General features: G+C 38.0%; 1 protein-coding gene across 1 annotated transcript in view; it reads right to left on the reverse strand.

Annotated features, from left to right (window-relative positions):
- Window positions 1-16,934, reverse strand: part of AP3D1 (adaptor related protein complex 3 subunit delta 1) — a 70,897-nt gene that overhangs the window by 38,640 nt on the left and 15,323 nt on the right. Inside the window, exons 2-4 of the mRNA XM_032788080.2 lie at window positions 3,380-3,475; window positions 2,638-2,718; window positions 1,564-1,644 (exon numbers count right to left, since the gene is read on the reverse strand). Of these exons, the coding sequence (XP_032643971.1) occupies window positions 1,564-1,644; window positions 2,638-2,718; window positions 3,380-3,475 (258 nt within the window). The remainder of the gene's footprint in view (window positions 1-1,563; window positions 1,645-2,637; window positions 2,719-3,379; window positions 3,476-16,934) is intronic.

The following is a 16,934-nucleotide window of genomic DNA, read 5'->3' on the forward strand; positions in this document are numbered from 1 at the left end:
AGTCCCCATTAAGTACAGTTTATCTTTCCACTAAAGACAGTATACCAGCTAAACTGCAGAATACATATTTTGTCAATTTTGTCTTTATAAAATATTGTATACTCTTTTAGATATTTTCAATTTGAGAGGACTGTTTAAGATTTGCATTACACTTGTATCTGAATTTATTCTGACAAGGATTTTAAAAACAAAGCAGTTATGGAAAAGATCAGTCCTTAAAAAATATGGCAATTGGTGCACAAAAACATGAATAAAAATGCATAAAGTTTTCCATATGAACTTGCAAGCTTCATATTTAAGATTCCCATTCCAAGGATGGATTGGGAGTTCCAGATATGTAGTTCAGACTTTGGGGCAGTGTGCAATTTACACTTCATTTCAGTACCTCAAACAGGTGAAGGAAAAAGATTAGGCTGGCAGTAATATTAAATCACACTTTGGAATAAATGAAAGTGAAAGCTCTATAGTTCGTTTTGGTTTTAATGCTTTGGCAGAGGTGATGGTCCCCTCTTCTAAATACACAGTTGCTAAGTCAATGGAGCATAGAAGAGCCTAAACAAAGGTGCTTTTAGTACAAAAACATCCATAAAAAGAATGGAAGAGACTTGTAACAAAATGTGATTTAGAGAATACCAGTATAGCAGAGTCTTCATAACAAAGAGCGGAACATATAGTTATAAAATAAAGGACTTATCTGTCAGACCTGAACATAGTTTAAAATATAATTAAAGGAAGAGCACTGGTTCTTTAGGTTAGAGACTGAACACAATCCCATTCTGCTGATTTTCTCTGGAGCAAGCAAAAACCACGGTCAGTCATTTATAACAAAGCTAAGCACAGATTAGTATCTGATGGAAGAGTTGTCCAAGTATTTAGGGTCCTCAGATTAAAAAGATGTTTATTTTAAAAGAAACTAAATTAATGTTTGTTTTAAGATTTCTTATCTATTTGCAGTAGCTGATCAGGAAAAATGTAGATCCATTAATTGTGAAAGGAACACAAACAACATGAATGCCATGACAAACCAAAAGAACACATTTGAGCATGTTAGTACCAGAATAAACAGCCTTAATGTAAACAGCTGCTGTTCACCTGTTTTCTGTATAATTATGTAGGAGAAGGTGAAGGGTCTGTCAGTGCTGGATGAAGCAGCCTTTCGTTGATCCAAAAAGCAAACTCATTTCTAACTAGATAATCAATCACTCCGTTCCTTTCAGATACTGCAGCACTCTCCCCACCCAGCAACCTCTTGCATTGGCATGTGTGATATTGGGAGTGTCAAGAAAAGTTAGGGTCTTCATGTTCACTTTGCTCTCTGAACAAGCCCGGACAGTTGGGCCATGCACCATGGGGAAAATCTGACAATGGTTGTCAATTTTCCGATCAATCTCTGACAAACTCAGGTATCAGATTGGAATGTGAGCCAAATGATGACAACTCCGCTCACATACCTATGTTCTATATGAAGTAGAGATAGTATACAGATTTGAGATGCCAGGTAGGAAGACAGAATAAACACCTTACAACAGTCTGATTTCCTTCCTATTGAAGCTAATACCTTACCTTTCTAATCTGATTGGTAGTCAGCATAATTACATCAGTCCCTTCATGAAAGCACTGAGAGGCAGCTAGGTAACCAATTCTCTGCACAGTTAAGAAAAACAGAAGGAAATGAGTCATTCATAAGTGTTGACTTTCCACAGCATCTTCGAAAGATTGGATACTCCTCAAAGGATTGGACTGGATACTCCTTCAGCAGAATTAGAATATTGCATAATTATATACTGAAAATATGTCATCTAATGGTTAGAGTAGGCAACAGCTCACTATTGATTCTATATGATCAGTCCTTGCACAAATTGCTTGTGTGCACTTAGGCCAGTCACTTCACCTCTGAACTTCCCCATCTGTAAACTGGGTCTAATTTAGCTACCTCACAAGGGTTTTAAATCCACCTCTCCAACTGGCATTGTCTCCTTTGTCCATCTCATTACAGAGGCCAAGGCTTCAAGCAGCCAAGGAGACCGAACTCCACTCTCAACTGTTGATGGCCCCCTGAGAACAACACAGACTCATCAAGAGGGGGAACTGGGAAATGCTGCACTTCTGCTGCCAATGTATCAGGTGGAGTGAGGACTTCACTCTCTCAGGTTGTCAATTCAGTACCATTCACCAGCACTGAATTTACTTTAAAGAAAGTTGCCTGGTGGCCTAGCAGCAGCAGTTACATGGCAGATTTGGTTCAGACCCTCTGCTTCACTCTGGGTGGAATGGTAGTGCTCTTTTGGAGAGGTGGCCTACTTTCCTGGCTCTTGAGAAATATTTTAACAACTGGAAGCCTAGAAGCTTTGTCCAGCCCTCCTTGGCTAGACTGTGGCCCTTCCCAGCCTCAGACACTAACTCATGAAAAAAAAATTCCAAAAAAATATAATTAATAAAAGAAAATACACCAACTGATGAGCAGCCTTAAGCAACCTAAACAGAAGCATAGAGACCAGGGCTATCACAAACAAGGATACATCCTGCATGTCTGGTTGAAGAAAGTAATACTGATGTTTTATGCCTGTCTGACTGCCAGGAGCAAAGGTTGATAATGGATGTGTTGGCTGGAATACTCAAATTATACAGACCACTTACTTTGAATGTAAACTTTGATGCACTCATTACTTCAATAATATTGAATGCAGCCCAACTGATGTCATAGCCCAGCATCTGTAACTGTTAGAAAAGGAGACAAAAAAAAAAAAAAAAATCACACTTCAAAATACAAGACCCAATATAGTCAGGAAATTTAAAAAGACAGGATAACTCTTACAAGTTGAAAATGTACAGTAATACCACCACAGAATATATCTTCTGGACACCTGAAAAGTCACATGGCTATTTAATTTTATCTTCTCCCACCCATAGAATATAAAGGCTTCAAGTAAAAGTCCCTTTTAATTAAGCAAGTGTCCAAAAAGAAGAATAATTTCAGGTATTAAACTTACTCGTACATCACATATTTAATTTGTTTCTCTTTTCTGCTGTTGTGTGAAAGGCCCATGCAAAGAGAAGTTGACTATAGAGGAAAAAAAAATGGCAAAATCTTCTATGTATGAAGGGCTGTCAAAACATGAAAAAAAAAATGGTCTAACCTTTCAGATTCAAGTAGCACTAAAAACACTAACTCCCATAGGTAAGTATTCTCCAAAGAGGAGTGATTTTTTTTTTAGTTGGTGACCCTTTTAACCACTTTCAGAAAATATCATGCTTAAGTCATATTACATAAGTAAAACTAAGAAAAGTAACTGAAGGCACAGTTCACACAGTCAGTTGGAAGTTAGCAAGAGAGTAAAATAAAAGGTATAGTTACATTATACCCTAGCAAGCTACTTACATATGTAAGTTTGCAAACTGCATTTGCTTTCACTGCAATGTTATCCTGCTTGAGCTCCTGTTTGATCTCATCGATGCACTGGGAGATGTACTTGGCCTGAGGGAAGAGAAAGTTGTTATTTTTACACTCAGTTACATGACCCCATTCTTCATCCTGCAGCTTACATGTACTTTAGCAGCACCTGACCTTGGTCTGCTCATTTCCAGTTTGTCACACATTTTAATAACCCACTGTTCTGATAAGCATTCAATTCTGAAGAAACTACTTGCCAGTCAAAACCATTATGCTAAATGTTACAGCCAAAAGTATGCTGAAGTGTGTCTTCAAATCTATTTTCAATTTCCTGTGAATAAATGAATTCAGCCCAGAGCCACTCTTTAAAAGCTTAACAGGAAAGAAGCTTTAGGAGGTTGTGTATATAACAGTAGGAGCAAAAGTCTAGCATCAGGATGCTACTTTCAGCATTTGTAGATCATACTAGTTATCTGCCTCACTGCGGAGTTAGGACAATTGTTTATTGTGTGCCAAGAGAATTTAGGATACCAGGCACTACAGAAAGCACAATATTAGTTTCCTTGATTAAAAATAATTGTAGGCTACTCACTTATATTTTTTAATAGAACCACTTACACATTGAGGATCCCACTTTGAAATGCTTCATCACACATCTTTAACTATCCATGCTACAGCGAAAATTGTTCTAGCTGAAAACTAGACAGGATTGCCTTTGGAGCCCTTCAGTGCTACTGCCAGAAGGAGGTAAATCTGAAGCAAATTTAATTTCATCTGATCTCTACTCTTTAGACAGCAGTATTTGGGCTACTGCTAGTAGCCCAAACTTGATAGTTTGGGAATTTTACAGTCAGAGGGGTGTAACTTTGCCATTTATATTATTTGATAGCTGTTGCACCTGCTTACTCATATGTATATCTCAGAAACTCTGAAGAACTAAATGTTGTTACATTTCAGCTAAGAGTCTGGGGACTATTTCTTTCTAAAGGATCATGTACGTGCCATGTTTTTCCTGCACACACACACTGTTGAAACAGATACTTGACTCTATAAATTGGCTTTAATTCAGTTAGATATTCTTTCAATTCATGATGATTAACTCTGATTAAAATAATATTATAAGGCATCTGCAAGTTACTACCCAAGATTTCAAAGGAGAGAAAAAAGCCTTCCCTAAAAAAGCCAGATGCACACCAGGGTATTTATAATTCCAGATAAATTAACGGTCAGAGGAATCTAGTCAAAAACAGATATCTGAATTATCTAGTATTAATATGTAGTTCTCCCTAGCAACTTACTTCCTACAGCAAGTTACATCCGAGAAATGTTGGCTATGGAAATCCGTTGGTCTGCTGTCATTACTTAATACTTCTCCTCTTTATACCAGAATTACTGCATAATCCTGACTGTTCTCTGGCCTTTTTTTAGAATGCTAGAGTGATACTCTTGCTTCAAGTCATGGGAGTTTGTCACCAGATAGTGAAGTAGGGAGGCTGTATTATCTTTAATAAAATTGCAGATCCAGACAAGAAAAAGACATTTGTAGTGCAAAAACAAACCATGGAGTGATCCTAGTTAGGGCAAGTAGCAACTGCATATTAATTTAGGGGTTTCACACTCCAAAGCAGCAGCGCTATGGTGACAGTTCACATCGCTACAGTTAAAGGTATAGCATCATTTCACATTGGAAACCTTTGTCATGATACAAGATTACTAAGCATAGATCCATCTGGGAACAGTTCTGCTAGCTCACCATCTTCACAAAGTGTTACAAAATTTGTAAGTTACAAGATAGAAAAACAGAAGCTGATCACTTCTGATTCTAGTCAGTTCAGCTAGCCTTCACAGTTTTGCAGCCATTGGGTAGTGCAGTGAGAAGTCTGGAGGGGAATTAAAACATGAATGCTATCGTCCTTCCATAAATACAAGCCATTTAGGGAAAAAAAAGACTTAATTTCAAGAAATTGACCTATACTTTTAAAGCAAATCATGTAAGACAAAAGTTTCAGTAGCATACATTTGTAATTTAATAATCTATTTTAGGTTTCAGAGTAGCAATCGTGTTAGTCTGTATCTGCAAAAAGAACAGGAGTACTTTTGGCACCTTAGAGACTAACAAATTTATTCGAGCATAAGCTTTTGTGGGCTACAGCCCACTTCATCGGATACATGTAGTGGAAAATACAGTAGGAAGATGACAGACAGACACACAAAGAATATGAAACAATAGGTGTTACCATACACACTATAAAGGAGAGTGATCAGTTAAGGTGAGCTACCAGCAGCAGGAGAGAAAGAACCGTTTGTAGTGGTAATGAAAATGGCCCATTACCAGCAATTGACAAGGACATGTGAGGAACTGTAGTGGGGGCGGGGGGGGAATAAACATGGGGAAATAGTTTTACTTTGTGTAATGGCCCATCCACTCCCAGTCTTTATTCAAGCCTAACTTAATGGTGTCCAATTAGCAAATTAATTCCAATTCAGCAGTTTCTCGTTGGAGTCTGTTTTTGAAGTTTTTTGTTTTAATATTGCGACTTTGAGGTCTGTAATTGAGTGGCCAGCGAGACTGAAGTGTTTTCCAACTGGTTTTTTAATGTTATAATTCTTGACGTCTGATTTGTGTCCATTTATTCTTTTACGTACAGACTGTCTGGTTTGGCCAATGTACATGGCAGAGGGGCATTCCTGGCACATGATGGCATATATCACATTGGTAGATGTGCAGGTGAACAAGCCTCTGATAGTATGGCTGATGGTGATTTCTCATTCTTTCAAAATAGGGTTAAAGTAAAAGTAACAAGAGGGACAATCTTGACAAAGATAGAATGATGAATTAAGGCTGGAACTTGGGTTCCACTTCTAGAGCTTGAAACTATGTTCAAAAGGGTTTTAAAAGGGATGTTCCACTCAAATTTGATCTAAAACTCAGTTTTTGTAAAAGCAAAAAGTTAATAAAAACCTAGTTTTTATTTAAAATGCCCACCGTAAAGCTTTGATTTTATATAGCAATTTCCCCTGCTGTGTTTGGAACCTCAAACTTGCAGTACTTTAAAATGAAGCAGATTAAAACAGAAGTGAAAGCGATTTCATTGTCCACACAAATGCAAAACAGAAGACAGCATAAATAATGAAGGAGATCATTTACAATTCTTTCACTCAATCTAAAATGTTAGAATCAGTAGTACTGAAATGTTTTTATAATGTGATTTAAACTGACAGTTTCCCTTTAAGGTGAACTATGAAGCAAAAAAGTTTATTATCCTTTTACAACTTAAACAAAACCCTTGTGCTTTAATTCCCTTTAAATGTCAAAATATCGGGCCTTCCCTTCCCTACCTTTGCTAAAAGACCTTGACAAGATCTTGAGGCCCTAAACAGTGATGTCACGTAATGCTATAATAAGTTTATTCTGATAAAATGAGATATAATGCACAAGTTCAAATTAAGCAAAAGTTAAATTTAATAAAAAACTTTTTTCAAGACATCTAAAAGTTGCAATATTCAAGAATAGGTAAGAATGAAGTTCGCAGCGTGTGGTGACTGATTGCTTAGCTAGAGGAACCCAAAAAATGCAAAGTCAAGCACATTTTTTAAAAAGCAGAATTTTTTTTAATGTTTCCTTTGTCAGCCCAACATTTTCTTAGTAATATTACATTCAGTTTTCTTATTAATCATTGTTCCAAATTTGGAGACCAAATTAATTCATAAATGCCCAAGACAGAGGGATTGGTCCTGCTTTAAAACACAAATCTCAACTGTAACCTTAACCATTAGGTCTCTATAATTAAGTTACTTATTCTACAAAGGTTTCCTCTGTTTGCAGGGGTATCCAGGTAGAATTTAAAACACTCTGACCTCACTGTCTCAATGTCTTAGGATGCAAGTTTGCCTTCAGACACTGCATTTTGAATATCACAATAATTGCTTTGTAAATATCTGTTTCAAATATCCACAGTACAAAAGACTATATAGAAAACAATTCCATTCAGACAGATTGGAGAGAAAACAGAATTTAATAATTTAAACTAAAACTTTTGATATTTGTAAATATGCACTTGACAGGAGATGCTCACATTCTCTTATACAATGGGCAATTGAACTCTTAAGCAATACATTGTCTTAAATAGTTTATGTTCATGTAGCAGTGTGCTGGAACAGATGTCATTGAATCTTTCGCCTGCGTATCTAGTTCCCATATCTAGGCAAGCAACATCAGTGCTAGCTTTCAATGCCAGGACTATAATGCAGATCCTCCTTCCTCAGCCCAAGAAAACAGATACCATTCTAGCAATATCTCAAAACTCTTTGTGGACATTAAATTAAGCCTGACAAGACCCTGAGAGAAAGTCAATTTCCCCCACGCTGTCAATAAAGAAAATCATAACTGAATGATTAAATGGCTTGTATGTGTCTTTGGTAAGTCTTCATAACAGGTTCCTAAAGAGAAAAGAACATTGGCTTTTATGTATCTGGGCTAAATCTAAATATGACTGACAAGAACAAAATCCTGAATCCCAAATTCCCTCCCTCGTTTGAAGCATTAAAAATTGAAAAAGCAGATTTCTAACTCAAATTAATATTTGTGAATGTGGTTGTGCTATAGTTCACTGCATCAAAGTGACAGAAATCCACAGAAGTTTATGAAACTGAGCACAGAACATTGGCTATTTTTACAACCTCTGCACTCCCATCCTCCCAGATCAGCAGTCATGAGAGTTTTTGCACATTTGGACTGGCTTGGTTGAACCTTTAACAGATTAGGTACTGAAAAATCATACAAGTTTGAAAGCACAGTAGCACCTCAGAAATACAAACACCAGAGTTATGAACTGACCCATCAACCACACCCCTCATTTGGAAATGGAAGCACGCAATAAGGCAACGACACACACACACCCCTCCCACAAAAAATTAAAGTAAACAGTACATTACTGTGTTAAATGTAAACTACTAAAAAATAAAGGGAAAGCAGCATATTTCTTCTTCACAGTAAAGTTTCAAAGCTGTATTAAGTCAATGTTCATGACTAAACTTTTGAAAGAACCACCATAATGTTTTGTTCAGAGTTACGAACAACCTCCATTCCCAAGATGTTTGTAACTCTGAGGTTCTACTGTATATCAGAATCTAAGCGCAGGTCCAAAAGTCATAAGCCTAACTAGTTAGTAAACTAGTGACTGTTATTGTGCTTGTGTTTTACTTACAGAATTGTAATCTTTTCATTTTGGCCAATGTCATCTTTTTACATTTGAGGAATAAATATGCTTATAAGTGAATTATTTGGATTACAGTAGCACCTAGGGATCCCAATCTTGGGAGACAGACCAGTCCTTGCTTACAGATAGCCCCCTAACCTGAAACAAATACTCACCAGCAACCACACACCATACAAACACACACTAACCCAGGAACCTATCCTTGCAACAAAGCCTGATGCCAGCTCTGTCGATATATCTATTCAAGTGACACCATCATAGGACCTAATCACATCAGCCATGTCATCAGGGGCTCGTTCACCTGCACATCTACCAACGTGATATATGCTATCATGTGCCAGCAATGCCCCTCTGCCATATACACTGGCCACACCGGACAGTCTATACGCAAAAAAAATAAATGGACACACATCTGACATCAGGAATCATAACATTCAAAAGCCAGTGGGAGAACACTTCAACTTCTCTAATCAATCAGCAACAGACTTGAAGGTGGCAATTTTATAACAAAAAACTTAGGTTTGAACAGAGACTGGGACTGGTTGGGCATTACATTAATTGAATCTATTTCCTCATGCTAAGTATCCTCACACCTTCTATGGGTCATCTCAATTATCACTTCAAAAGTTGTTCTCCTGCTGATGATAGCTCATCTCAATTGATTGGCCTCTTACAGTTGGTATGGCTACTTCCACCTTTTCAATTTCTCTGTCTGTATAAATATCTTCTTGCTGTATGTTCCAGTCTATGCATCCGATGAAGTGGGCAGTAGCCCACAAAAGCTTATGCTCAAATAAATTTGTTACTCTTTAAGGTGCCACAAGTACTCCTCTTCTTCTTGCGGATACAGACTAACACGACTGCTACTCTGAAACCAATCATATAGAATAGGACTCCATTATCCTAGGCATTTGGTAACACATAACAAAAATAAGTCCCGGCCCTAAAGAGCTTATTGAAGAGTATTTTGTTTCAGAAAACCTTTGCCAGCCCTCATCCTCCCAACTTCCATTCACTGGTTTATTCCGTGTTTTTAATCAAGGAAATAAAGTGTAGGGTTTTTAGGTCAGGGGGCAATATCAAAACAAACCCATGGAATCTTCACATCTGATTTAAGAGTTTACCGTTGGAATTCAAAAGTTATGTTTGAAAATGCAAGCTAATTCCCTACTTTGTGGTTACAAATTTCATGAGAATTAAATCGTGAGTCAGTGTCCCTCTTTCACAACCCATATCTAACAACGAAAGGGTGAAGTGAAACAAAGACAACAAGCCAAGGAATATATTTAATTGCCATTAATAACCTCTGGCAGCTCAACTCATTTTGCTTCTGGCCTGAGGACTCACAAAGTGCTAGAGGTCCATTAATACCAGGGCTATTACATTTTAGTGCTCATGTATGCTTTTATTCTTCTGTTATGAAGCAAACAGAGGTCATGTCAGGAAAACTCTGATGACAAGATGTTTGTCACAAAGAGAATTTGAAAAGAAATCCCCAGTTCATCTTGTGTTTCTCAGAATACCAAAAAAGTCTCATTTTTTCTGGCAGCTATATATCACTCAAATTAGTACATGAGAAGTAAGCAAAGAAACTGATCGATGCATCTAATTTTGTCCATTTGCTGATAGCTTTTTTTTAAATTGATTATAAATGTCCATTAAAAACAAAAATGCTAGAACAGGAAAGACTCTCCAGAGCACATTCAAAGTGAAAGCTGCCATCTAGGGACACAGACCTTCACTAAGCCTCACAGGTTATGTCTACACAGCAAAGAAAAAAACCTTGGCACAGAACAGCCATCTCGGGCTCATAGGGCTCATGGGCGGTTTCACTGTTGTGTAGACCTCAGAGCCTGGACTGGAGCCTGACCTGTGGGACACTCCCACCTCACAGGCGTCTAGCACCAAAGGTTTTTCTTTGTTGTGTAGACATACCCTCACTGTTAAGAATGAGAGTAGCGGTGAACACAGAAGTATTTCATTTAGTCTACAACCTAAGCCATCATTCACTATAGACATCCACAAGAGAGAGACAACTCCCATATTGTCCATACTAGGAGGACTCCTCTACCACATGAACTATATCAGTATAGTTAAATCAGTACAACGTTTGGGCTTGTCTACACTGGCACTTTACTTGCTACAACTTTCTTGCTCAGGGGTGTGAAAAAACACTCCCCTGAGCGCAGCAGGTTTCAGCACTGTAAAGCGCCAGTGTAGACAGTGCACCAGCGCTGGTAACTACGCCCCTCGAGGAGGTGGTTTTACTAGAGCGCTGGGAGAGCTCTCTCCCAGCACTCTGCCACAACTACACAAGCCATATTAAAGTGCTGCTGTGACAGCGCTTTAGCCTTTCCACTGTAGGCTAGCCCTCTGTGTTTAGACAAGCCCTGAGTGTACAACTTGTGGGGTATGTGGCACTGAATAGCACGAGGTAAGGGAAGGATGACAAAGTACGAACCACTCTGTCTTTGATTTCACTTATAAATCTCTAATGTAGTTTTAGATCACTTGTTCCTGATGTGAATTTTTACAGCCTATTTGTACAGTGCGTACTGTAAATCTCTAGCTGGTGCCCCATTAGATTATATGAGTTCAATAAGGTTCCTTTGAAGAAAAAATATCTAAGTGTACCAGAAACAAAGAATCAGATTTAATATAGCAAATCTGAACTTAAGTTTCGGGGGAGCAGAACACCTTGTTCCAAAATATCTACTAACAATACAAGAAACAAAAGACCCTATAAATAGAAAACATTAAGGGATCAGTAGGTATGAACTTGTTAATCTCTGTGGAATACCACCATCTGTGAATGAGGAATATGGAAAAGAGTGATCTATTTAGCTTTCCATTACATCTGTATATCCAAGAACCCTGTCCAAGCCACACTTGTTACCATACTAAAGGGGACAGTGCTTGAATGAAAGGTGTGGAGGAATAGACCATGCAGGAGTTCATCCCAGTTCTCGAACTCATAGCCCGTTTGGCTTCTAAAGCACCCGATGTTAAGTTTCAGAGTATTTTCAAAGAGAATGATCAGATCCTTCCATTGCCACCTTCAAGCTGCACAATTCCGACAATGAAATGGAGAGTAGAAAACTGAATAATCATTAACTTATTATGATGAACACCACCCATTTTTTGAAGTCTACAGGCGTGGGAATCCCCAAACAGCGCCTGGGAAGTTACCAAAAGAAGAATATCTAGTTAGAACAGAAGATAAGAAGTCAGGACTCCTGTGTCCTATTCCCAGCTCTACTACTGACTCACTGATACGGCTATACAGAAGTGATTAGCATAAGGTATCCCAGTCTGTTAAACAGATTTAATATTTAACCTCACAGGGATTTAGAGGCTCAGGGTATGTCTACATGGCAATTGAGAAGGTGCCTCCCAGTCCAGGCAGACAGACACATGCTAGTGCCGCTTGAGCTACTGCATGAAGGATAGTGGTGTGAACATTGCAGCACAGGTTAGCAGTCCGAGTTAAGCCTGACAGACACTCTGGGTCTGTACTTGAGCAGCTGGCCTGTGGTGCAATAACCATGCTACTTGTTTTTTAGCATACTAGCTCAAGCAGATTTAGTGCACTGCACATCTGCCTGCCTGGGGAGTAAGGCACGCTCCCAGAGGCTGTATAGACATACCCTTAGTTTTCTGTGAAGCAGTTCTGAGATTTTGGGATCAAAGGTGCTATACATTAAATGCAGCTAAGTGCTTTCAGAAAGGAGTACGCAGAGCTCATTTAAAGCACTTTATTTTGGGGTCCACTCCTTTCAAGTATAGATTAGCCCTACCAGAGAAGGCGAACACACTACACTTTTAAATATCAACAGCCAGAGCTTCAATTTTTAAATTCTGTTTTGGTCCCAAAAAAACCTCTTTTTAAGTGATCCAAGCATGCTAGTCAGCTGCTCATACGTTCTGGCTAGTTTAATTAAAACATAAATATCATGACTTACAGATGCATCTTGCCTTTCAGGCAGCCCATGTAAGACCACCATACACTGGGGCACAAACTAGGTCATTAAAATAGACCGTTCAATCTTTGAGCCAGTTAAGAACCCGAGGAGCCACAAACAACAAGCCCTAATAGAAGCATCTCTATGCTTTAGTAGATCACTGCAAATCCAGCAAAAGATGGACAACTGCAGTGAAAAGCTGAAACTTACAGATAGAATTATACAGGAAAAAAGAGACTTCATATTAAGTGAAAGGTAAAAATACTTATGATCCTTTAATCTGGCTGGTATCCCAAGAAGAACACTCTCCAGGCAAAACACTGCTGCAATCACCTTGGTGATTGAGAACCATATGAGAAAACAAAAGGGAAAAAAAGATTGCAAAAACATTTTCATGGCAGTAAAGCAAAAATTCAAGTGAAAAATGTAGATGTACATAATAATGACTTAGCAAAGCTGGGGACAGAGCATGAAGTCATAACAGCTCTTTTTTTTTGTATCTTATACACACACACGCACGCACACACGGTAAGCATTATTTCCACACTTATAAAGATGTACAAACACCGATTCAAGAAACTGCCTAAATTCTGTGAGTCCCAAGAACTCATCCTGAAAGTGCAAATATTTTAAATTAATGCAGAAACATGAAATTGATTATATTGGAGGGGCAAAGACAGGATGGAAAAATCAGATCTTTGACTGTCACAATCCCTTCAAAACAGTTTTTTTTGTAAGAAACCAAAGCACAAACTCAGACTTTCATTTCCCCAGTGTTTCATTTTCTCACAAGTCACACTTTTCTTGCAATATCACACTTCATCCTGGCAAGAGTGAAGCATCTGAAGTGCAAGTGAATTTTTGGAGCTGATTAACATTTATTGAATGGCGATCTAATTTAACACTTGTATCTTTACATTTAAGTCTCTATTCTCATTTGCTTACTTAGTATTTCAGAGGAGTTGCAAATTACACCAGTATTTTAGACTATACATTGCCATGGCAACTTACACAAAATTTAACACATTAATGCGACCACTGTCAGTACATTTAAGAAAATAGGACAAGCAACCATACAACAATCAATCAAAAATTGCTAAACTAAGTGCGACTTGCATCATGCCCTTAAGGCTGCCACGTTCTGGCAAAACACCACAGGCAGAGAAAGGTCTGAAGTCAAGGCTTTGCACTAATCCCTAGTATAGATTAATTCTTCAGACCCCAGCCCCACTGGATCTATTACTATTCATTTGTCTTAGGGTTTTACACTGCTGCCCATTAGTATGGTAACAGAGTGCCCTCCATGTAAGATCAATACTTCATGGAGTATCTGACTTCTCTCTTTTCAGACTGAAAAACTGTTTGGCAGAGGATTGTGTGTTTTTTGGGAGGGGCAGTGAACACTAGTTAATATTGTGAATGTGGTAACAAGTGAGATGGTTTCTCAAATAAGTGGTTCCCATATCATGGCTGAGAGACAGCCAAGAGCTGGAGAGGAAGAAATAAGTAGGAAGATGGGAACAAAGAACTGAGATCATCTATAAAAACCTCATTCATGTTTCATTGCTTTTATTTAAACATTCTAGATGAGGGGAGGGAGGAATATAGAACTCAAGAGCTTTGTCTAAAGTTAACAAAGTGAGCGCCTAACAATGTGGAAGCTTTGATTCGTGAGATCACATGACCTGTCATATGATTTCTGAAAAGCCTATAGCAATGGCAACCAAGAAATCATCATCGGCTCTATTTGACAGCCTTAAGAAATATTATTTGGATACTAGCTATTTGAGAGTACTACAATGCTTGGAGGCAAAACCACTCTCTAAACTGCTTCTGCTTTAAACAAAATACCTCTCATCTATGCTGGTGACAGTGTTTGCTGCCAGATAATCCAATGAAGCAGGGCTGTAAATAAACAGCAGAAATTGCCTGCATGGCCTTTGGCTTCTCTCAAAGAAAGGGGCATTTCACATGGGGACACAATCATCATTAGAACAAATCTGGTTCAAGATTTAGGATCTAAAGGACAAGGTTTTACACAAACCAATAATCCCCTACAGTGTTTGAAACTCAAACACTGCAGTATGACAGGGCAGGAGAAACTAAAGGCAAAATTAAGTAATAACTGACAATGAACGGAAGTAAAACTGATCAGCATATTTTTGTTGTCCAGAGGAAATAAAAGTTAACAGCAAACAGTGCTAAATAAATTAGATTAAAAACCTGTAGTTTGAATAACTTGGCATTAACAACAGTTGCAAGATAGTTACGTCTTAACTTTAAAAATAGAAAAAATATTGTCAAATATAATACTGTAGGAGAGATTAGTTCATGGTTTTTTACTCCCGGTGTTCCACAAATGTGTCTGATTTAGTTTTGGTGTACCATCAGAAGTCAGGCTCATTTTTGAAGAGAAGTTTTGCCAATTTTTGTTCATCTTGGGTACACACTGGGCTAGATCTTCCAACGAAGCCAAAGAAACTATGAAAAATTATATTTGCTGAAGATGTGGCCTTGAGACTACTTTATTGGCATTACAGTAGCAAATTCACTCAGTGATCGGACGGAGACCCATTGTGCTGTACATGCAAATAATGAAATACTATCCCTGCCCCAAAGAATTTACAACTTAGAAATTCCAGTTACCCTCTAAACCTCTTAAAATGCTGAAAATAAAGGTAATTAACTGTACTACTTGCCCTCAAGAAAGATTATGCCAGGATCCTTCCTTAAAAAACCTTTATGACTCAAAAGTTTATACCAAGATTTGCCAACCACAGAGATACATACAGGAAATTCACTATACTTTTCAGGGAACTTTAAGCAAGTTGGGATGTGACAGAACATAAATGTGGTAGAATTATGGTACAGCACCAATTCCTTAGACTGGCATCAAGCTGCCAGCGTGAACCAATCCAAAATAAGCTGAATCAATGGAACCTTAGATTTTCTGTTCAGATTGGAGAGGGCTTTTTAAAAAAAGCCACACTTGTGTTCTGCTAGGGGAGAAATATTTTATAATTATTGTACCATTTACAGTAAGTCTGAGTTTGCTACCAAAATTAATCTTTAGGATCTCAGGGAATTATTCATGTGCCCTACAGTATGTTTTAACATTCTGCATTAATACAATGTTCTTGTGGAACTGAGGAATTATATTTCAGTGATCAATATTTGATACTTAAAGGTCAGCCTTTGCCATTTTACCTTCCAGTCTCAGGGCTGATCTACACTGAAAAATCCTCACCCCAGAGCAACATGGTTAAGATGACCTAGCCCCCACAGTTGGACAGCACTAGGTCAACAGAAGAATTCTTCCATCAACCTAGCTAATGCATCTCAGGGAGGTGGATTACCTATAGTGACAGAAGAACCTCTCCTGTTGCTGTAGTGTCTAAACTGAAACTCTACATCTGTGCTATTGTAGTGCTTTAAGTGTAGACATAGCTTCATTCTATCCTCTTTCTCAAATACAGCATGATTTTGTATTAGCGAACTTGAGGTGTCTTCCTGTAAGGCCGCTGCACTAGAAACTGGAAGGATGTCATCTTTGCTGTATTGCATGCTTCGTGGTCTCTATGAAGCCAACATTTGCATGGCTGGTTAGATTTAACTTTATAATCACGTATAGTGTTGAATGTTTCAACCACCACCACTCAGGATTGTATCAGAAACCTTGACCACAATTCCTGGTGCACAGGCAGTGAAGCCAAGTTTTAAGAGCTGTGATTTATTTCACCTACAAACTGATGTTCAGTACTTTTGTTTGTTTTTTTGTTTGTTTTTTTAAAGGTACAACTACATCTTCACAGCTAGCATGTTAGTTTCTGTTCTGACAATGAATAATGTGACTCCTGGCCTGTTGCTCTAAAAATGAGCAGTTTTACTTTTACTGTAACAATATAGATCCTCTCAAATACAGAGCAAGTGCTATTTACAAATAGATAAAGTACTGACTAGTTGGTGTGGTAAAGTCATCATTCAAGATTTTAAATACATCAAGATTATCCCAATGAAAAAGGGGTCTGTGAATTTTTAATTGTAATAACTACACAAATAAATCTCTCTTATTTGACCATATCCTTTTACAGCTTTGGAAATGTACTGAGGAACTACAGTCATCATATAGCACTCAGATATAGTACACATTCTACTTGATCTCACTCCTTTCCCATTAAAGAATCTGGCTGCAGCTTTAAATACTCTGCAAAGCATTTGTCTACACCAGCATTTCCCAACCAATGGATCATGACCCTAGGGAGGGTCATGAGGCGTTGAAAATTTTATTACATTCTGAAACAAAAATCTCACTCCCTACTGTCCCACACACACCACCACTTCTAAGTCAAGTATTTTCTATCA

This window comes from Chelonoidis abingdonii, chromosome 11, assembly GCF_003597395.2.
Source record: "Chelonoidis abingdonii isolate Lonesome George chromosome 11, CheloAbing_2.0, whole genome shotgun sequence".
NCBI classification, from domain to species: Eukaryota; Metazoa; Chordata; order Testudines; family Testudinidae; genus Chelonoidis; species Chelonoidis abingdonii.